The sequence below is a fragment of the Nipponia nippon genome, unplaced genomic scaffold (assembly GCF_047370975.1).
Source record: "Nipponia nippon isolate SJK-2023a ecotype South Korea unplaced genomic scaffold, ASM4737097v1 scaffold_4, whole genome shotgun sequence".
Lineage (NCBI taxonomy): Eukaryota > Metazoa > Chordata > Aves > Pelecaniformes > Threskiornithidae > Nipponia > Nipponia nippon.
In genome coordinates, this window is record NW_028262358.1 from 50,713,058 (window position 1) to 50,737,268 (window position 24,211).

General features: G+C 34.8%; 1 protein-coding gene across 3 annotated transcripts in view; it reads right to left on the bottom strand.

Moving 5' to 3' along the window:
- Positions 1–24,211, bottom strand: part of PACRG (parkin coregulated) — a 259,421-nt gene that overhangs the window by 102,177 nt on the left and 133,033 nt on the right. For all 3 annotated transcript variants that reach the window (XM_087777117.1, XM_087777116.1, XM_087777118.1), the window contains exons 4-5: positions 14,461–14,632; positions 3,697–3,846 (exon numbers count right to left, since the gene is read on the bottom strand). In XM_087777117.1, coding sequence (XP_087633243.1) covers positions 3,697–3,846; positions 14,461–14,632 — 322 coding nt within the window. The remainder of the gene's footprint in view (positions 1–3,696; positions 3,847–14,460; positions 14,633–24,211) is intronic.

The following is a 24,211-nucleotide window of genomic DNA, read 5'->3' on the forward strand; positions in this document are numbered from 1 at the left end:
CTTCTGTTCAGTAGCTATTTACCATTTTTGTTGGTATTATACAGTTATCAAGACAACATAATCATTATGAAGACACTCATTTTTAGAGACAAGCATTTTTGGGAGACCTCATAAGATAGTAAACGACATCAGTAACAGAACTTGCTAATTTACAAAAAGGGCTCTGTTTACAAAATAATGACAGGGTGATTTGGAGGTAACATATGGAAGTAGGAAAAATGGAAACGTCAAAAGTACAATGGAAAAGCAAAGGGACATATGAGAAACGGTGTTTATATCAATAATCAGTATTCTGTATACAATTAAAAAGAATGCATTAATAACTCTGCATAAAGGAACACTTGAGGCTGGTTAAGAAGCAGTTTGCCAGCAGGCTGAATAGGAGCAAGGAGATATCATCTTTAAACACCAAAGACATCAGATCCCAGAAAAGAGGACTGACATAGTTCAGAGCCTCCCTGGTTAATCCAGTAAAAATCTGCAGTGGGAATCAGTCAGCTGCACTAAATGGCTGCCTACAGGGAGAGTCATCAAGGCTACCTCCTTTTTTATCACAGAATGCCCCTTGAAGGCAATGGCAACTAGACAACACTGCTGTTGACTGTGAAACTGTTGCCTCAGTGTTGGGAAACAGATGGGAATTTGGAAAGAATTGCTTAGACTTAAGTGGGACAGAACTGAGAGCTTCTCAAGCTATTATATTCTGAGCTCAGGTAACACTGTGGACTCTGAACAATGATTTACCAATTTTGTTGGCTGAAGAACAGCTCAAGAGATAAGCACGTGGCAAGCAGAAGCTAAGACTACATTCTATATTTGTTTCATTAAATACCTGTTTCTGATGTTCTAACCTTAAGATTTTACCAATGCAAGTCTTTTACTGTTTTATTTATAAGCCTATCTAATACTGTGAAGTGAATCATGATTCAGACAAATCAGAGGTATGTAGTATGAATAAAATTTCTGAGGAACCTATATTCCAGAACATTTTTAAACTCAATAGGAATGGAGTATTTTCTGCAAGTCTGCTAGGGACCAGTGTTGGAAGAACATAAGGATGGATGTTTTAGATAATAGCAAATGCCTGTCTAGTCCAGAAGTGTGTCTCTCAAAAGGAGATGACTAGGCAATGTGAATGTAGGACAAGCATTTATGGTACTTCACCTAATACTTTCTCAGCTTCGACCATGTTGTGGTTTGGGAATGCCATGAGCCAGAGGTGATCCATGCGTTTTACTAAACAAGCAATAGATTCTTTTTTATTACATTTTTGAGCCTCCACTGAACCCATGCAAACTTTTGGTATCCAAATAACTTGGGGTTAGGAGTTCCAGAGCTTCACATCACACACACTGCATGAAGAATCACTTTGTTTGGCTTGTTCTGAACTGGTCACCAGGTAACTTGACCTTAAGTTTACCTTAATGTCTTATTAATACTTTCTTTTTTTAAATGTTCTTTTGACTATAAGCTTGTTTAGTGTGAGAGTGCTATTCACAGATGCTGAATTTGAGAAAGAGTTCCTTTCAGCAGACAGATACTGATCTGGCGAGGTGGCAATGACTAAAACATGGCTCCTTCCAGCTACCTTAATTCTGGACAAACTTCCAAAGTGTCAGACTTAATAGACTGCAATTCACACAACTCCTGGAAGATGTACCACAGTTCCTCCTTTCTCAAGCTATACATAAAGAAGGAAGAAGGTGCACACTCCCTCACCCCATCTTTCACCTGTATGAACAAGCAGTGGAGAAAATAGCCTGGATCAGTCTCTACGTCTTCCTTATAACTGGGAGCAAAGACCTGCATGTCAGTTGCCTATTAAGAATATGTGAGATAGAAAGGAGAAGGAAGGGAGCATACATTTTCTGTCAACCACCAGTGAAGGAGGAAAGAAATATAAGCTTTTTGAGGCAGGAGGAGACAGAAGAAGGATCTTTCCCTATCACCTTCATGCAAGTACTGAATAAGTTGAACCGTTGCAAATACTATCCATTTCATTGCTGGTAATACTGAACTTTCAAAACCTTTATTCTTAAAAAAGTAATGCTTTATTAAAATGTACTAATTTTGAACTATTTACTGTTTGGTTTTTTTTTTTTTTAGTTCTTAAATGCCAAGTATCAAGATTTGGTGTAGTTTGATATAGGTACAAATTCACATAGCACAGATGCCATGCAAATATGTTGAAAATATGTTTTATTTTGCTCACAATACAATAAAAACTTAGGATATATTTAGAATGTGTTTAATGCCTTGTTAAGCTATGTACCTGGTTACATATGAGCTTTCCCTATTATTCATCTGAAATCACTGCAGAAAAGCTTAGTCAAGAGAATTTATGGGCTACTTCAGGCTGAAATTTGGAAAAAAGCATGTATTGTATATTCATTAATCAATGAGACTCCTTCTTTTTACAGTCTTGTTTTGTGCCCAATACTGAAATTGGATCTGTTAAGGGGGAATCTTCTAATTCATAAGGAGCCGTACTGAAATTACTTAAGTTCAACCTATGGATTTTATCCATAACCTTTCATCCCACAACTTCTAGAAAGCTACAGTTGTCATCTGAACCACGTTGCATTTGTGTAATTCCAAATGTTACTGCAAGTTTCTCACTAAAAGTAAAACAGAGTCACAGACATATATGTATTTAAAGGGATCTAAAATCTAAATCTCATTTGAGTCTCCAAGTCAGTCAGGCACTTTTCAAGTGAGTATAAGATAATACATTCTGTAGTAATGCAAACAGGAAGTATAATAGGAAGCAGTCCTGTAGATAACTATTAAAATGCCATGAATTTCATTAAAACTTCTTTTGCAAGATTGTGAGGAATTAACTTCTTTTGATCTATATGGCTGCATGTCAATAACAGAAACTTTGAAGTCAGTAACTTGGTAGATAATTGAACAGATAAGTACAGATAGATTTACTACAGAAAAATATTTTAAAGATTAGTTTGGCAAAAGCAAGATACATCATGTTGATTTTAGGTGGCAACTGTGGTGTAAATACATTCACAGTATATGGTACTCACGGTACTCACAGTGTCAGTTATTAAAGACTGAAACTGGCAATAGAGGTTTGCACTACAAAGAAAACAACATACTCAACTATAGATACAAATTAGTTCTAAATTTCTCTACAATAAAACCTGCTAAGTGAGCAGTAATAACTTCAAACTTCACTGTTTTGCTAGACATTATGTAACTTGAAATTTTTCTACAACAAGGAGTTCTCTTGACCCTCAAATTAATTAGTTTGATTGCTACTTTTATTTTTATTCTTTCCTAAGCCTGCTGGTAGCAGTGAATTGCTTGTGAAGAGCACAGAATGGAATAAAAAGGCTGGACTGAACTAATGTGTTGAAGGGAGCAAAAAACCTTTGCAATTTATTAATGTATTCAAAAGACTGTTAGAAAACTTTACAATTTAATTATTGGAAGATTATAGAACTGCTTCAGTGCATCTGTACTGCGTTAAATAAACTGTACGTGCAAGGAGTAATAAATGAAACTGTTAATTTCAGTGCATCCTTAGGGAATAGTAAGGGGGGGGGTTACATTATTTAGAGCTCCAAATGGATTTGAGCTTATATACAGTAATAAATCTTAACTACATTGTTAATTAACCCTGCCTCAAGCCCCTTTTTACCTCAGGAGTTGAAAGACACAGTGTCTGTTAGGATAACTCACCATTCATATTCTTAAAGATGTTTAGGACTGGGAGGATTTGCCGATAATAGGGCACCAAGGCCTCCCCCACCATGTCAGCTGACACCACCAGGTGCTGGAGGACTTTCAGCGTGATGCAGATGACCTGTCGGTTACGAAGGCTCAGTGCATCTGTGATGTAGAAAGAACAACAGGCAGAAAGCAGAATTAATTTCTAAAATGTAGAGGGAGGGGGAGGAGTACTCTAATGGACAAATTTAATTAAATTGTACTCTGCTGGGGATTGTAAGTGGGCCTTTATTAGCCCAGCTTTGAAAGATCCCAAAGATGGATTGCAGTCCTGATGTTATAAAACACTGCCTTGTCTGATTGTTATTTGTTCCCACAATTTGTGCTGACTCTTCAGTAACCCAAAGAATGCAGCTCATTATTCCCTCATGCTGCCTGTGTAATACTGGCGTGGTCCAAACAAATAAAAAAGAAATGTTCAGTAAGTACCATTTGGGGCCAATGGAACTGTACAACTGCAAGACAACCTGCAAAGGTTGACAACAGATACATTCTAGTGCAACAATTAGTGTTTGTATGTTTGTACTCATTTATTTCACGATCATTTTATTCATTCAACTAACAATTCCTACTATTCTGAGAATCAGTACAATGAAACAAATGTTTATAGGAAAAAAAAACCCACAAAAAAACCTTGTAGGCTTTTTTTAAAAGACAAACATTATAGAAAAAAAAAGATTTTGTCTTGCCTACTTAGATTTTTCTCTTAGCTTTCAGTGTCATGCTTCTAATCTTATGACACTAAGACATTTCATAAATACCTTTTGTTTCTCCTCTCTTTTAATTTTACTAAAAGCAAGTACTTTGCATTATCTTTTGTAATTAAAAATGAGTCATGCTTGAAATATATTTTTTTTCTTGCAAAATCCCTCTAGTTATAAAACCTCCTCTGAAATTATGCAGCTGGAAGCAGTTGTCAAATTTGGTACGCTATTATATATCGGTCTAATTCTCCAGTGTTCTGCCCACTGACATAGATGTTTACATCATTGCACTAGGAAAGCAAAAACTGTAAAAGATAAGCTCATATTCAATGCTATATGTTTTATAACCACAGAAGTATATAAATATGAGATTCAACATAACATAATGTAAGTATAAGCACTTGGAAAAAATTAAAGAGACTGAGATTTGAAGATGAGTTACTAACAACTTCTTCAAGAACTGCCTCTTCACACTGAAGTAATAGGATTCAGTATTTCTGGCACAAGTTTTGTCAGTGCACAGGAATGCCATTTCTTAGGGAATGAAGTAGTATTCTCACACAGGAGTAATGTCAGTTTTTCCATCTCTTTAAGCAAATGCACTCTGCCCCACCCGCTTCTGCTGCTTCTTGCGTGCCTGCCAAGTGTTAAAAATCAGAGCTAGAGCTCCAAAGCAAGGGCAAGGCAGACTGGTTGTGTGAATGTGTAGAGACAACTCTTGAAAATCAACCAGTAAGTAACCTCCCTTCATGCCTCTTTGCATGCTTATGAACAGCATACTAAAACTACTCTTAAACAACAGAGTTAGAGAGCCTAGGGTATAAAGGTACTGTAGTGCATTATAGGGTGATTCCAAGTTAAAGAAGTGTTGTTAAATGAAAATACAGACTGAATTCCATACTTCTTATTTCCCAGTCCCTACTGTAGTCATCAGGCTACACCTAATTCATATTATCTCTGAGCATATTCATGTGTGGGCAGGAAGTCCCTCAATGCAGCATGCTCACACGAAGTTCCAGCAAAGAGGCTGGCTATTCCAAATTATGCTTTCATGGGTAGATATTCTAAGGCTGCTTTAGCAAAGAGAGACCCCCAGATACAATTTTAAAGATTAGGTCCAAATCCCAGGTAGGAAAATATTCTCTTACAGAGGAATAGGCATTATTCGTTTTCTTAAAGGAGTGAATGGAAGAGGAAGCACTGGGGTTCCAATATATAGGTTTATTCATGACTAAATTGTCATACAAAGAAATATTAGCTAACCTAACTAATAGGGAAATTATCATTAACACTTGTAATTTTCAGTACAATCATTATTAGTTATTCATACAAACATGAATGAGTATTTGTATTCATTTGTATGAATGAATTCATACAAACATGAATAAATGAATAAAATTAATTATTCATACAAACACTAATAATTAACTTAAGGGACATAAAAATTAATCAATGACAGAAATCACAGCTTCTTAATCCTTAACCAACAAATTGTACCCACTTTCAGAAATAGTTCTTCCTGACTGTAGAAGCTGTCCTAGAGGATGACAGACCTTATTTTTAGGCATGCAGAAGGTGTCATGTAAGTGGCAATGGCTGTCCAACCACCCCTAGGCAGGACTTTTTTCTGCAGATGGTGGCTCCCAAAGGTTTTCACAGTTTCCTGTTTTCAGAGTTCTGTCTTGTGCAAAGACATCCCTGGTTTGAGTGGAAGCCCAAACTGTCCTGGTAAAGATTAATGCCTTAATAAAGTCAAGAGTGTGAATTATGCCTCATGACTGAGAAGGCATTCCAATGAGTGCAGCAAAGTGAACACATACTGAACGCAGAAGAATGTTTTCAAAGAACAGCTCATTACAGAACCTGTCATGCACGTTTCCTTACATCTGAGATGTGCTGTAGGGGTGCTTGCTGGAACTTCAAACAGTAGTACTGGTACTTGTTTCACCTGCATGCTAGAAAATCAGCTGGATACTTGTCCAAAAACAGGGGCATCCCATCCTCCATTTGACACACAAAACAAAAGACAGAATTTGGATCAAGATTTTGAGTGCTGAAGTGATGGACATGGTAGAATCAAACAGACTGCAGAATTTGAGCCTGAAGCCCTTCAAATTGCAGAAATCTGCAGTGTGTTTTAGGAAAACACTCGTAAATATCAAAAGTAAGATCAAATTGACTGCAGAACTGTTGTTATTATTATTAAATATTTGGACTGTGGCACACATAGCAGTCAACCAGCTCCTGGCTTGATTATATTAGGCACTGTATAAACATTTAATTAGAGACAGTCCTTGCCCCAAGGATATGTCAATTTCAAACATATGTTTATCTTTTAAAAATCTGGTAATTATTTTCTGTGTGCTACCATCACTACAGACCATTCTACCGCATGAATCAAAGGAAGAAAATTTTAATGCAGTATATGAAATAAGTACATTTCAACATTTTTAAAAATGTCAGTTTTATCCAGAGGTTAACAGAAATGGAAGAAAGTACCAGTATCCTTACACAGGAAAAAAGCAGACCACTTAAAACTCTTAGTACAGTATGGCTACATATCCCTAAAGAAGGAAACATGCATAATATCCAAAGTATTCCAATTTGAAAGCATGCTAGGCTGGTTCCTCTTGACCTAGAAGTTTGCTGTAAGATGTGAATCTTCACAATAACAGCAAAGGGAATGACCAGTTTGCTTCTCAGTTAAAGATACCTTTCCACCCCCTAAAGGGTTTTTAGAGGACTTCCCTCCCTCAATTGTATATATTTCCCTTTTGGTCATCTAGTCTACATGCTATGCATTGTACAATTCTCTTAAGCAGCAACTTTGAAAAAACCCCAACCCAATAAATTGATTCTGTTGCTTGGTAGTTCCGATGTTTTTTCCTTTAATGGTATATAAACTTGACAATTTTGCTTGTGATGAGGATACACACTTTTCCAGGAGACCCTCCAGGTTAAATAATTGTTTAATGCAAATATATAATGAAGTATTTACTTGAAACGTATTTTGTTTTGTACTGCTACATTTTTTCCAAACAAGTAGTTTCTTGTTTCAAATATTTCATCATACCTTTTTTAAAGAAAAGAAAATTTTAAAATGTTAGTAGGTTAAATATCTGGTGTAAAAGCTCAGTATCCAAGTCAGGTCTCTGTTTCTACCATTCAAAACTACAGTAACAGATAATTATGAAACCTGAAAGCATATTTGAAACACTGAACATTTTTGGGATGGAGGTTTTTCACAGCGCTGTTTATTAAAGCTTCTTAGCAATGACCTGATATACAATACCATTTCATTGACAGCTTCAGTGAATTTTTTTAAATTAAATTTTATTGGCAATTGATGTAAATTTAGAATATTCTTTTGTTAATTTCCTTTAAGAGCAGAGACTTTTCTTTAGATATATGCCACTTGTTTGCTTATCCATTTAGATAGAAGCAGCTTACATATGAAGCAATATCAAAATTCAGTCAGGTATAAAGAACTGCTAACATGAAGTGTTTTCAAAATGTAATTGATTAAAGTGATACATACTTCTTATACAGATAATTTTGTCCAAAACTTTCAAAATGCATAACACTTAAGTACCTGAACTGATATAATAGAAGTATTATGCTAATTTTACAGAACAGTAATGAAGGCTGTTGCAAAACCCAGTGCTTCAATCAGGAGTGAAGAAAAACCAGAATAACAACCTTGTGTTCTGTATTTTTTAAAGTCAGGTAAGATTCTGATCCAATTTGCAATATAGATGTACAGCTATTTCTTCCAGTACAACTGAAGGAGTGATGTGTTGCAGTAAGGTGATGGGAAGGAGGAATAGGGGGCAAGGCATGAAAACCTTAGGCCAATTTTGTCATCAAAGACTCTGTTCTGTAAAGCTAAAGCCAAAGTCTCAGAAAAGGCTAAGATCCATAACTGAATCATTGATACTTGCAAGAAACATGATCTAGCAGAATACTGAACAGAAAGTCAGTGGCTTTTTTTCAGCTTTAGTTGTGCTTGTAATTGTAGTGTTTTACTAGATCAGCACCTATGAAACTTGAATTCTATTAACATTTTCAAGCCCTGTTTAATTAACTAGTAGAAAGAATACACTGAGAATAGAGTCCCAAAAACCTTCTCAGTGGCTATGCCAGTTTACAGTTTCCACCCATTCCTAGATGTACATTCCTTCCCCTGTGCTGCCTCAAGCTACTAAGCTGCACTGAGTACTCACCCTCTCAATGAAAACAGCTTTGTTATCAATGAAATGTGATACTATTTTTTAAAAAGATTTCAGGAAAGATCTCAGGAACCAAAGACTGGTAATATTGGCACCTGTACTGCAGAAATTAATAGTGTTCTAAATGTATTGTAGGTCCTTGAAGAAGAAGAATGTCAAGAAAAGCCTGATAATATGGTTTTCTTAGACTTTCGAAAGGTATTTGATAAGGTCCCTCACTGAAGGCTTCTGAAACACTTAACTGCCATGGATTCCATACAAATAAATAACTGTTTGGAGACAGGAAATGAGGGCAACAATAAATGGCCACAGAGGAGGAGTATCACTAGTAGAGGCTTGCACGAATCTGTGCTGAAGTTCATGTTTTTCAGTAGATTCATAGGTGATTTGGAAGGGATATTTACTAATGAGTAGCAAAGTTTTCTGATGATACCAAGTTATGCCAGGTGCCAAAGATAAGGGCTGACTCTGAAGAACTGCAGAAGGACTTTACAGTACAGAATGACTGGGTGATAAAATGGCAGATAAAATTCAGTACTAATAAATGTTAAATATTAATAAATTAATAAATTCAGGTGAGAATAGCTCTAACTCCAGCTTCAAAAGTGAGATGTTAATTGCAGATTTCACTTGTCAAACATGGATGAGATTTATCTTCATTGAATGAGAAACACTGTTTCTCCTCACAGACAGAAGCACAGAGGAGTAGTAAAGAATCTAGTTTCTATACCATCTGAAACTACCTGAAATAACCAGTTTTGAGCAGAAGAATCTAACATAAACCTTCTAATTGCAGTCACTTGTACTGGTTGATGGAGCCTACAGGGGAGAAATGCTTTGGTATTTAAGAATCAAGACAATTTTTTTTTTTTTTAATCAGAGACCTTTGCTTTCTTTAAAAGCATTTTAAGTCTATAAACCCAAGTTTGTTTAGAGTTAATTTTCAGTCTGTGATCTTAACAACCAGAAGTGGTTCTCAAGAGCAACAGTCAGTCAGGAGGAAGATAACAATTCCATTAAAGGTCTAATTTACTTTCTGTAGATGACAGAAATCAACTTACATGATTTACAGAAAGAAAAAGACTACAGCCCAGAAAACTATTTATTCCATAAAAATATTTCAGCATTCTGTGAATAAGGAAGTATTTAATGACTATTAAATACTCTTAAATACAGTGAAGATGTATGAGGAGAAATATAAATATAAACGTGCTTAGAACAACTGCTAACAACAGGTTCAACTTGACTTATCTAAATGCAACAGTGACACTGATTTAACATTAAATGGGAATTAACTACACTGTTGTCCAAGACAATAATCCACATTTTACATGCAAATAGAATGTGGAGAATAAAAAAAACAGAAATCAGTTTAATTTAGAAATTTATTAAACATTAAAAAGGACTCTGTAGGTGACACTGAGGGAGGACTGCTCTGTGCATTTCTCTATATCTGACTCACAAAAAATCTGTTTCCCTTGATGAAACATTTTCAACAAGTTTAAAGTATCCTTGGTCTACTGTGTCACAGAAGGGATTTTTAACAGCATGGAAAAAGCCTCGAAAAGGAAAACTTCAATATTCCTTAGGATTCGATGATCTTAAGGGTCTTTTCCAATCTTAACGATTCTATGATTCTGTGATGGAGATTATTCTTTTTGACCTCAATCAGAAGTGCTGGTCTGCTGACTGCAACCGTGTAGAAACAATACTTCCATCTCAGTTACAATTTAAGTGCAAAGACATGAGCTTTATTGGCTTCTAGGCCTAAGTTCAGATTGCCTACGTGTCCATTTTAGGATTCACAGCACAGAACCGAAAAGATTCTGGCAAGTGGGTGAGCCAAGATGCTTAAGTGTTTAATTTCACATTATTTTCTTCATTAGCAAAGTTATATCAAGATGTTCCTACTGATCATCTCTACTCACTTACTCCAGCTTCTGTGCTATTGCGTACTATTCCTTCATTTGTGACAGTGCAGCTATAAACTAAACCATCAAAATGATCTGAGTTTAAAAATAACAAACACCCCTCTGAAAATATTTTGGTTTTATTTTAGGTTTGGTGTTTTGGTTTTTTTTGATGTGAGATTCACTGAGTTGCTCCACAAACAATTGCATTAGCAAAAGTCAGTTGCAATGAACTGGAGTGTGGGAGCTGGAACAGTTGGTCACTTTGTGTGTTAAGGGGCTGGAAACTCCTACAGCTACGTGGCCAGCAAAGAAAATGTAAATGGTAGCATGCTTGCTGCCTTTGAAAGGAGAAGAGGTGCTTCCACACACTGTGTTGGATGTCCGTGATGTTACTCATAGAAATATCAGGCAAAGGTGTAGAAACTTCCTGCCCCCTCAGTGTTTATGTCTGCATGTGCGTCTCATGTTGAATCTGAGGAACTCTGTGGTCAGGAATCTCAGAGCTGCAGAAGTCTAACGAAAGCAAGCGAAAGGACTTATGGCTTTTCTGATTTGGCATTTGTTATGGCAAATGTAATATTAAAAGAAATAATTTGCCCCAAAAAATGAGTATCAAAAGGAATTTTACATTCCCATAATGACCACACAGAATTTAGAATAGGAGTTTTCTATTGACAACCACATGGTACAATAGGCATCTCTCACCCTCACACCCCTTTTCCTGGCTATTCTTGGCTGGCTATAGGTAATGGTAGGCCATAAGTGAGTTTTAAGATACATCAGTGCATTATTGAAAGACATAGTGGGGCCAGACAGAGCCCTCTGTTCCCTAAAAATAAGGGAACTCTCATGTGACCTACAGGCAGCTTTGCTTGCCACCCCAGGGATGTGTGTCTGGGTTCTGTTCTGCTCCCTGCCACCAATGCAGTTTGTGATGTGGGGCAAAATTAGCCTCCTTCTACCTCTTTACCTGCCTGCAATATGAAAATAACAATACAGATTTTTCTGGCAAAGAAAATATTCTGCTGTGTGGTGCGCATCAGAACTTTCATAATATCTCTACAAAGTACTTTGCTATTGGCCATATATCTCAATTTATGAATCTTTGCTCTAGTTTAAATAACTCAGACAATGGGTTTGCCTGCACCTTTTGTGAAAGGGAGTAAAAAGTCTTAACACCTTAAGGTATTCACATTTTCTGATTTTGCATTTTTTTATTTTTAGTTGGATTCCTTAAAAGTTTGACATATACAGGTAATTTGGTTTTCGTGGTTTTTATGCCATGCAATGACTATATTTATAAACTATTTTATCATGTTTTGCCACTGCAAGGTACAATATATTTTGAATTTTTATTTTGAGAAATGAAAATATATTTTGAACATTTTTCTCTTTGAGGAATCAATGCCTCTGAGTTTTTTTTCTTCCTCTGAATTTCCAAAAAAAAGAGTGCCTTTCAATGCGACAAAAAAAAAACAACAACAATTATTTTTCAACTAAATAGCATTCTTCCATATTATTTTAATCATATTTCAGGTATTTTAGGGAAGAAACTGGACCTGTTAATTTCAGTTATCTGCCTTTTGTTAGTCATTGCCTGTTTGCATAACCAGAAGAAAATTTGTTGAAAGGATTTGGGCTTACAGTAACCCACAGATTCATTAAATAATATAATTTTCATCTTTAATGATATAGTGTTCAAGAAGTGTGAACTTTAAGCAAGGATGGGTGGAGGGTAGATTTCTCCTTAAATCATTAAAATATAATACAGAATTCTGATATTTAATCTAAAATGTTTTTAGAGAGCAGCTCTTTACTAATATTTTCCTTTGATGAACATGCAGGAGAGAAAACTGCTTTTAAAAGCATTCTATCTGTAGAGTTATTTTTCTGTCTTTCTTTTATCCCTTGCCCCTCCATCATATATATTACCTTGCCTAACAATCAATTGATTCACTCTTTCACAGTAGAAATATGGTAGTGGTCTAGAAGAACACTGGTTAATCAGATATAACTCACCCAGTGGGACACTTTAGAGACAGTAATATGTGTAAAACACAGCTGAGTTTATTGTGGATGCAGCTGAGTCACAGAAATGTATAGCTCTGACTACACTGCTACACAGTCAGAGCAAATTTTAAAACTCTTAGAAGTACACACTTTCATATTCCTTGAGATGCTGGTGTCTTTTTTTAATATTAATATGGCTTTAATTAGGAAGAAGCCTTTATCATTGATAATACTTAGACTCTTCATACATTAAAGCCAATACAGAAGTTTTAAATTAAAAAAGCACTGTACAATAAAATAAAGCAGAACCAACAACTAAATTTAGCCAGCAGATTCTTGAATGTGTTCCAGCATCATAAATTATGACTTGATTTAAAACCCATATAAATACCCTTACCTAGCAGTCTCTTTCTAATGCTAAAAGCTGTGTAACAGACAAAGCTTCCAGGTAATTATTTCTAAACTAGATTCTGGTCTCAGCAAGACTTTTGAATCCTAACTGAGTACCTGCTGTCATAAACTTGCAGTCTTTTCTGAAGAAATGATTTCAGCTCTCAAAAAAAGTACTACTATAAATATATTTGGGTGATGCTGGAAATACAGATTTACAGAAATGACGATTCCTCTACGTTTCCCTTTTAGAGAGAAAAAACTGTAACATTGTCTTTATAACCTTTCACAATTGTCACTTCAGAGTAACCATTCTGAATATTATATATTCCTTTTGGCATTTTCAAAATCTACAGTAAGACAGAGATAATGACATCTATAATTAGTGCTTTTAAATGGAGAATAAATTGAATGAAAAAAACACAATTCTGACCCTTCCAACACTATTATTTCAGTATTATCAGGCTCCAAACTACATTCCCTTTCCCCTTTTCCAAAACTGTATTTGACTCTATTCATTCTGTATCACAAATACAATGACTCTGTTTTGTTCTGAATTAGCGAGGATGCTGAACATCTCAGGAAAACAGGACAAAGGACAGCAATGATACCATTACTGATCAACGATAAAACAGAAGGCAAGTTTAACAAACATGAGCATCTATTAGCATAGGTGTAGCATGCAGACCTAAGAATCATAATACCTAACTAAAGAAGTGTATTCAAAATAATATCTCCTCAAGGTACTGGTCTAAAGAAACAGGAGAGGACAAAACAGTATATCTGAAAGACTAGGTGTTTCAAGAAAAGACATTTTAGTTTTAGTGGTATTACACTTGGTGTTCTAGTGGTATTACACTTGTATTAAAATAATTTATTACCTTTCACATAATTTTTCTACAAAAAACTATGTTTGAATATATAAAAACTTCAAAATTAATATTTTTAAAATGCGAAAATTTTACATACAACATTAATCAGTCAGGCAGAACTCCCAATTTAGATAGATATATGTATATGCAAAGTAATAAGAATGACGATAGAAAAGATATCTAGTAAATAAATATATGACAACTGTAGAATAAACAAAAGGACAAAAAGAAACATAATTCCATAAGTTTCATCTGTTGATTTCTCCTGTCATTTTAGATGAAGTGGTTTATACACTAATGAATTTAAATAAATATACAAAATCAGGTAAGAAAATGTCACTTCAGATTTCCAAAGACCAAGAGCCACATTGTAATAAGAAAAACACTAACCAGATAGTCTATTCTTCTGCATTACTGCATACACCAGGTGACTGAAGGCATAAGCCTTCTGGCCTTATACCTTACAATTTAGTCATGCTTGCAACAATCTTCATGAAATGTACAGCCTGTCATGTTTTATTGCTTAATTAGCAACTTGCCAAAAAGCAACACTATATAAATGCAATTTTAGGGATTTTTTTCCCACATGTTCACCTACTTTTTATTGGGATAATGAGCTGAGGAATGACAGGAAGAATCTTGTTTCCGCCATGTTCCAGCATGTCATGGATTCCTTGACGAGCAAAAAACTCATATGGAAATGTCATTTCACAAAGCCCATCAAAAAACAAAGGCAGATAGTAATGATAGTCCAGCTTTTCAATCTCTACCTGAAAATACAAAATAAATAAACAAATAAATGCGATTTTTCAATGCTAATACAATGTGATCAGGCCAACAGATAATTCATGTCATCTGCACAGGTATGTTTAGTAAATAATAATTCATTTGGTATCACTGCAGAATATCATTGTCTTTATTGACCAGATGTTGAAATCCAGAAATATTAGACCTAAAGAAAAGAATGAAAATGAATATGCTCCCATATATTTTCACTTTTTGATAAGCCAATACCAGATTCTGATATTCTTACTTATACACCTTGCTTTGCAAGTTACCCATAGGAATCAAACCAGCCATTTTAAGAACTACATTCTGTTTATTTCAGAAAAATCTGATCTTTACATCTTCACTTGGACACTCAAAAGAACAAATAAGAGAAAGAATCCTGTAACCAACAAATATCCAACATGGCACAAATATCAATATTTGTACAGAATTCCCGACTTTCTAGAATATTGACCTAATTTTATTTCCTGTTAATTTCAGGAGCAGAATTCTAAAGAAATTCCATGGGTCTCTACTGTGAAAAAAGGTAGAGAAATTAGGTACCTATTTCTAACAGGAATCTCCCTCCAATCCTAAAATACAAAGTGTGATAACTTTCCCAAGTTATAGACTCTGTGAAGGATTTTGGACTCTATCCTAGTATTCTTCCCTTTTCCTTCTTTTACCCATCAGCACTCTGATGTTAGATACACTCAGGATAGCCAGAGAGAACCACAAGTTGTTTGCTTTCAGCCTGTCAAAGCTCTGAATACAGCTAAGAAGTGACTCAATGGCAAAGTACTTTCTCTGAACAGCAGATGATCCTCAAAATCATTTGGAGATCAATCCATCTCTTTAGGCATCCACTTCCATCTTTGAAACATTGCTTAGCTGCTACCCTATTTTTCCAGTGAAATTATATTTTGGAATTGGGTAGATACTTCCTCCTTCCCTCCTAACTAGCTTTGTCACATAGACCAAGCTGAAACTCCAAATGTCCTAAAAAAAATTTGTCAGGTGAAGCAAACAAATACCCAGCCCTTGATTTGGGGCCAGTAATCACATTCTCACTTGAATTGTGGAAGAAATGTCTGAAATAAAGCAGCCAAGAATTGAACTTGGGTTTTATACTTCTTGGGTAAATCCCATAGTCAGCAAGTAGCAGACATGCATTCTCTATTTGCAGCCTTGATTAATTTTCCTCCCTGCTTGACTCTGAGCAGATCTGAATCCTGGTCTTGCACACCTTAGCTACTGACTTGACTGCTTCAATCTTTCATGTTGAAATTAATCCATCTATGATAAATGAAAAATAATTGGAACAGATATGTGAAAGTAAGTCCTTTACATTTGCTGTGAGCATCTTACTATTGGCAGATGTAGTGCCAGTTACATACTTACATAGTCTCACATGCATGGATTGTTAATCTCTTCTTATAGGAGACTAAAAAGAACAATTGGATAATATCTATTCACCTGTGTGAATGAAATCAAGTCCCTGTAATGAACCATGCAGAAGAAGGAACAAATAAAACCCACATTTCCTATTTTCACAACACCATATATGATGGCTTCTCTGTTATTTTTGCTCATTCATTGGCTTTTTGTTTCACAAGGAAAACCACTTTTATCAGATGCCTTTAGGGTCAATATCCCAGGGTCAATTAGTGAGAAAGTTCAAAAAGAACTATGCCAAGCAACCATGTATGAAGATCTTTACAAAACAAGAATCAGAAGACATTTATATTCCTAAATTGATGGGGTTTGTATTTCTTGAGGACATTCAGCATGCTACGAAAAATACTTGTGAGATGGTAAAAGAAGTCTGCCCCCAAAGTCACTGAGAACAGAAGACAGCAATATAGCAACTACAAACTTCTGGTGACAAGCCTAAGTCCTAGGCCAGATTGTTCATTACAGCAAGAAACCTGTGTCAGGTAAGAAATGGCCAGGTGGTCAAAAAATCATTGACAAAAAAGCAGGACCAAGAAGAAGCAATTTTTTCCTGTTCTCTGTCAATAGGAGAATAAGACACCCTTCAATATTTTTCTTTTTGACTTTTAATTTGTAGTTTATAAGATTATTAGACTGCATTTTTTGATATTTAATGTTCTAGTTTCAGAAAATCGAAAACAAAACCTACAACAGCTACTTGTGTCTGGGGAAAGCTTTAGATGTGAAAAAGAGAGAAACAATTAGTAATGTGTGGGATGTTTTTAAACCAAGGCGGGGTGTTTCACAAGGAAAAACACCTTTATCAGATTATGTGGGGTTTTTTTTGAGAATCCATTCCTTACATGGGTTTTTGACAACTCTTTCAAAATCACAAACTATTTTAATGGAAAAATATCCTTGATAGATATACATCCATGTTAGATTACTGAATCAGGATTTGCAACTATTTTGCTCAAAACACATATAGTAGAATCTCTCATTTCTTTTCTCCCACTCTTTACTAATATCTCCTCTAACTGCATCTACCAGTTATCTTTCTTCTCAAAGATGTGATATTTCTGATACTCTGAGCAATTTTTCTCAGCTGTTCTTTGCCCTTGAAATATTCTTTTTCTGTTTCAGATATAAAGAAAGCTTATGTGTTCAAAAGCTTGTCAATGTTTTTCAGTGATAATAACTGGTCAATAAAAGATATTACCTTTATCTACAAACTCTGTCTTACAGTTCTACATTACATATACATAGGAATGAAATATCAGCTTTAAGGTGAATATGATTTCTGGGTTTAAAAACAAATCTGATTTTTACACGACACAAAAGTTTCATTACAAAGAAAAATCTCTACAAAATATAGGTATGACCAGCTGTAGATCATAAAACATTTGTGCATACTCCTAACTTCTCAATTAGTTCCAAAGCCATAAGTGGCTGGCAACTGGCATGGCTCTGAAAAGGACTCTGATTTCTAACTCATTTCTTGAAGTGTCAGCTGTCCAAGCATACAGCCAATTTTTACTTAATATTTTGTGCTCTATAATAACTCCCACAATATGGAAGCCAGAAATATTTTGCCTTACATTCTTTGGTGTGAAACCCTTTCCTTCTGTGTTTACTCTTTAGCTTTTAGAAGTGGCTATTATACAGCTGTTCAGAGAAAAATGTAATTTTTCTGTTTACGCCCACAAAATTCCTTTGTTTTTCACATCCACCCACTAAAAATGCTGATTAAAGCTCAAATTCTTGGCAAAACTTGTCCACATCTGACAATAATGCTGCAACTATGGATTTTAAGAAGAAATCTCACAATAATTATTATGAACTTCTGTACTAGTGATTTGTAAGTTGTGAGAACCCAGCCTCTGAATTTTCAGTGAATAGGCGAACTAATAAAAATTGATATATTACTATAAAATATGATCATAAAACAAAACCGACTGTATTATAATCAGTAAAATCTTCTGTTTCATGAAACTTCCATCCTACTTATGTATACTATATGTTTCCTAGGTGAAAAAGAAACAATATATAGTTTATAATTGTTGTTTTATCAATATGCATAACCAATGCACAATATGGGAGGAAACTAATGGCAGTATCACAGTTAGTTTGTCCAGCAGAAAATCTGTTCCTATGAAGCAGCTCATGAGGGAAGTCTGCTGAGATAACGAAAACCCAGATAGAGAGTCTAGGTTGTAAATAGTAAAAATAAGCTTCATGGCTAATCTGCCTGTTAGATGAAGCAAGCAAGCGATTTGGGAGAACTTAAGATATAGAAGTTTGACAATAAGTACATTATTGGCATTTCTTAAATAATCATATTTAAAATAATCTGGTAATCTGTAAGGCAAACCTGAGTTTTAGAAGGTAGTGTTTAAGGTACATAACTTAATTTTCCACCTCATTTCACGCAACTGATTACATAATACTATATATCTTTGATATGATTATCCAAAAATTGGATTTGATTTCCTAAAAACATTCTATCTAACTGTTTATGTACTCATTTAATGTCTTTATCTAAGGCATTAAAATGAGGTATAGTAAAAGAAACTCTGGAATTGTTGGTTTCCTAAGGACAAACAGGAGTTTTTTGTCAGGATTGTAAAGATTTTGTAAAGATTCTTTGGTAAAATAGTAGTTCCTTTTAAGATTTGTTTGCCATTCTATACCAGCTATTTCATCTCTATTTTCTAGGTTAATGGAAAAAGAAAAGCAGAAACATTCTTGAATAGTCTCAGTTTTGAACTTGGTTTCTGATTTTTCTTATAAGATTTCTTTTAACCTTCTTTCAAGGTTTCTTTTTTTCTTCCAATATCCTCTATCCATAGTCAAGATGAAGCCTGTGCATTTCACAGTTTTTGGTTCCTTGCTTTTAGTGTACTTGCCTCTTGATTCATAATTGGATGTTAGTTTTAATCTTCACTACGGAGCAAGTAATGCTCACTAGTATTTTCTAGCCTTGATTAGATGGAGTTTTTAATATGGTAACTTTGCTTATGGTACTTATTGTCCAAAGCTCAATTCTGCTGTTGCTTTTAGTCCCTACAAGTTTTCCAGCAAGAAATTAGTCTCTTTTTAGTCTGCTGTATTTCACCTTTCAATACATACTGTGCAGGCTCATACTACAAAGATTCTCTATTGAAAGAGTTTTAGTCTAAATTATTACTAGTGTCCTATAAAAAAAAAAAAAATTAGGGAAGTTGTACCTATATTTTCCATTCTGCAATGAAGTTATAAAATACTTACCTTAAACCAAGTGGAAGATTATCAAACTCAAAGACAAACAGACAATGGCAAGGGAATAAGTAGATAAACACCCCAACAGAAATCTTTTAACTCAGTCAAACTAAATTTAGAGCCTTTTCAACACATTCTGTAGATATTTAACTTCCCACAAGAAGTTAAATAACAACAGAAAATATTTGCCTCCTATGGATAAATTAAAAGAAGCAATAATAAGAAATGTTTTTGGAGTGTTACCATACTGGCTATCTGAATTCAGCTCTGAAATATCACGTCATGTAAAAAAACCCCAAAATATACAGAAATGTTACATAGATAATAATTTTGAATTTACTTCCTTCTGTGTTACCTCCATGTTAGTTACAAGAGTAATGCTGTCATCAATAAAAATAGTTGAGAAAAGCTAGGGAGAGATATTGTTCTACTATATTTTATATAGCAAGATATAATTCAATTTTCCAAAGTATTCTCTGTATCTTGATGTCCTCTTGCTCTTTCAGCTGAAGTTGGAACACAGTAACATTTAAGTCTGAAAACACGGAAGAGAAGTATTTCCCAACTGTGATGCGCACCTTAAAGTAAATGTAGTTCTAAACTCTTCTCTTTCTCATTTTAGGGGCATGTAATCAATAATTATTTTCTAGCTATTATTCCTATCTGTACAATGAGGTTCCTTCTACATATAGCTCCAAAATGAAGCAATACAACTCTTTATCCCTGCAGACTAATGGCCTTGTTTGCCTCTCTCCCTCATTTTTCCACTGCTTTCTCTCAGCTGACACTGGTGCCTAATCCATGTGGATTCTTTTCAAATTATGGGGAAATACTCATAATAAAATGCATCCTCTTACTTTTGGCTTATGCTTGATATGTACGAATGAGAAGTATGACTGAAACAGAAATTGTTTGGTCAAAATTATTTGGCAATATGGCAAACCCAGTCTATTCATAATTTACTGTAAGCAACAATGGCTAGAACTGGATATGATCTAGATGTCTGTAATGTTACTGAAAATCAAATACTCAGATTTATGTCACTATAGCAGACATACTCCACAGATATTATTTGGAGAACAATTGCTACTAGCAACGGTGATGGTCCTGCATATGATAACCAAAACATTTTCTTTTCAGTTGCCACACCTGAAGGTGACAATCTAATCTTACTAGGGTTACTGTGGTGAGGAAAATTAATAGTCAAGAAGAAGGTCATATTATTCCCTAAATTACTAGAGAATCAGTGATTGGGTGAGAAATGGGGGCAAGGAAAAGGAAGATATAAATTTGTGTAAACTCCTCCCCAGCTACAAAAAGGGTAAAAAACCAACCTCAAATCTCTTCCTATAAATGCAACCTAAGAATTCATTTTTATTTAAGAAATGGATTCTCAGCTACATGTGTGAATCTCTCACAGTCTGTAAGATATGCCATCCAGAAGATAACCTAGGACGTTTCTGGGAGGAGGGGATTCTATCCTTGCATTTTCATAAATCATTTTAATTGTACTGCTTGGATTTAGATTTTATAAATATACACATATCCAGATTTTATTCCCATTAATTCTTCATTGGAAATAAGAGGGACAAACTGATATATAGGAATACCCCAAACTGAAAAAAGTAAAGGAAATGAAGTGATTTTTAACTTGTTCTTATTTATTTGGATTCTGATCACATTAGATTATCTGAGTCAACTGATTTCTAAGAAAGCATGTAAAATATACTACTCTTCTAATACAGCAAATAGCTGTGGAGTACATTTAAAGGATTGCTTTCTTTTAATTGATGGGAAGCATTATAAATAGAAGATGAATGCACCCTGAGAAAAGTGCGCTGTAAACATGACTCTGACAAATGTGGAACGTACTCCAGAATTGTTTGTGTGAAGCAAATAACGGACCACATGATAACCTCAGTGGCAGACAAAAGTATCTCCAGTACTTCAGAATGTATGCTTATCTAGTTACATTCTTCTTGCTGCTCAAAGACTTGCTGACACCTTGTTAGACACACCCAATTGTTCAATTTTTTTTCCTTATGTGATTTATTAGAGTTCCACAAGCACAATAAATGTGAAACTTTAGATTAAGATAGAGAGGCATTTTGCTAATCTCTCTTATTTGCTATTGCCTAACATGAGCATTACACCATGTGTAAAGATAATTTGCACTTATAATAGCCATGCGATATTATATGTATCATGTACACCTACTTTGAGAGGTGAATGGGAATTAATGACTCCTCAGGGGTCCATAGCCCTGTAGTAGATTAAGTTTCACCCTCAGCTGCAACATCTGAGAGATCCCCCACAGCTGCACTTAGGCACCAGCAAGAAGCAGAGGACAAACTCTGTTCCTTCACTATAGAATGCACAAAGGATTATCATTATGAAGAAGAAACTTTCAGTTTTGCAGACACTTAATTAGACACCAGTGGTCACCTCTTCTCTGAAAAGGAAAGCAAAGAGGATAATACTGTCCCAGTAATAGGCAAGGGGAGGAGGCTAGGTAGAGATTAAACTCCCGCTCTCCAAGGCAGAGTTTGAAGGTAGAAGAACAATAAGGAGGTGGCTGCAAGACCCTCCCACTACCTTTTTGAGGAAGACATATTGGTCTTCGTTTATTTACTTTGTACAATATGGAGTTCATTTTAAACTTTATCGGAAGAAGGGTGGACCAGTTTGTCCATCCCAACAAAACACATCCAATGCAGTATGTCAGTATAGAACTAATTTAAAATTGACTTTTTGGAAAAAATATTCATCCTTTGCTCAAAGAATGTTTGCTACCATGTTAATAAGATGAAACCTAACACTCTTATGTTATTTTTCAAGAATTAATTGTGAAGGTAAATCAGGAGAGAGTGTCAACTGATTGTGTCCCATTTGGAAAGCTAGTGGCCAAGTAATTGTTTTCTTATTTTTTCGCATTCATTTCCTTTCTCTTTGCCAATTATTCATGCAAAGCTGTCTGTCAAATTAACTTAAAAATCTTTGGTTTTAATAAAAATAACACGAAACAGAAAAAAATTAGAGATAAATGGGAACACTGGGACAAAGGCACATTGAAAAAAGTGTCTGTGGGAAAAGTTAAAAACTACTATCTGAAGATTTAATTTGTTTTAATAATTAAATCATAGCATAAAAATACCAGAACACCTTCTACAATGTAATGCTCAACTAGAATTGTCCATCCATCCAATTTTGTCATAAGTTTCAGACATACACATAGCAGTTTTATGGCTTTAGAAATTGTGGAAGCTTATAAAACATGTCATTAAACATTATAATTTGCATTTTCATACACAATATTTTTTTAAAATGTAAGAAAAATGATGAAACCAAATGGCTCAAAGGCAAATTAGGATAGTGATTTTTTTACATCAAGAGCATTCTATGAGACTGTTCCTACCACCTTCTGACTTTTGACATTTATCTCTAGGCAGGAAAGTGGGCAGAATGGCCATAATAAATAGAATAAAATAGTGGTATTGTGTTCACTCTCCCCAACAGAAAAGAAGATTATGTATTATATTTCTTCAAATGGTTTAAGGTGAGTCTACATTAATGTCGTACTCTGGAGGCATTATTCAATTTCAAAGTTGTATTCAAAGAAGAGTTGTATTTTGCAACAAAAGCAAATATGCAGCAAATGTGTTTCTGTACATAAATGTGATTAAGCTATTTCTTTTTTTAAGCCTTTCCCATTATTCCTTTATTCTGAGCAAAGTAAAGGGGTTACTGATGGTTCCTTACAGGAATAGACATGCTATACTCTTGCTCACAAATTTCAAAAATGCATTGCCATGGGGGATTTCTGAGCATTGTCAGAGAAAAAAAATCATACCTATCATACACCTGTTCCAATCTGCAAGTTTTTAGGTTTTATTCCTATACCACCACCATTGGAAATACTCTTCCCTCACACTATTAATCTCCAAAGATGTAACTGCATACTTGTGGATAACATTATTATTAAGCAAGGAAAACTGTGCAAAACAAGAGGAAGACATAGTCCACAACCTATTAATTCATTTCTTATTATACACTTAATCTTATTGATTTCACACAGCATTTGGATAATTCTCTTAATGAGAACAACCTACTTTTCAGGTTGATTTTTTAAAAAGAATCTATACTTCTCAGAAGTATGATCAGAATCCTACATGCACAAGAGCCCAGTGACTTAACTGGCTGTTTCATTAAGTTTAGCAAGAACTGAGAAGCTGGTTTACAACACTAAATTAAAGGTTTTATACATCTCTTGCTCTTATGAAACAGGCTTGCTAGACACAGAGCAGAAATCTGTAGACTGTACTCTGCAGATTCAGCTTGTTGAAAGCAATCTAAGGCATAGTTTTAAGAGTTAACAAAATAATAGATAAAGGATATCTGGCTCTGTAGATATTGAATTAGGATTTCAAAAAGCTTTCAATAGAGTCCTTTTCAGGAGATTATTAAGTTAGTAGCCACAGGAGGCAAAATGAAGTCCTTTCATGAATTAAAAGCTGGTTACAGTAGAAGAAGTAAAAAGGCTAATGGTGAAGTGCCCTGGGGATTAGCAGAATTGATGCTGCTTAGTATATTATCACAGGCCACAACAATTTTAAATGAAAAGTATTACTCAGAATGATAGAAATTATGGAATATTGCAAAGAATTGAAATTGGCTGATGAAATGATTTGCTAATGTGGTAAAGATTGAATGCAAGATAAAAAAGTAAAAACTATAAATTACTTTTGCAACTTACAATGCTGCAGCTTCTGGTAATTGCAATGATTAATATTAAGGCCAAATCATGTTGATAACTATGAAAACATATAGGAAAGGTGGTTCTTATTTCAAAGACTTGCAGATAACAGTCTGGCCTGATTTGTAAAAAGCCC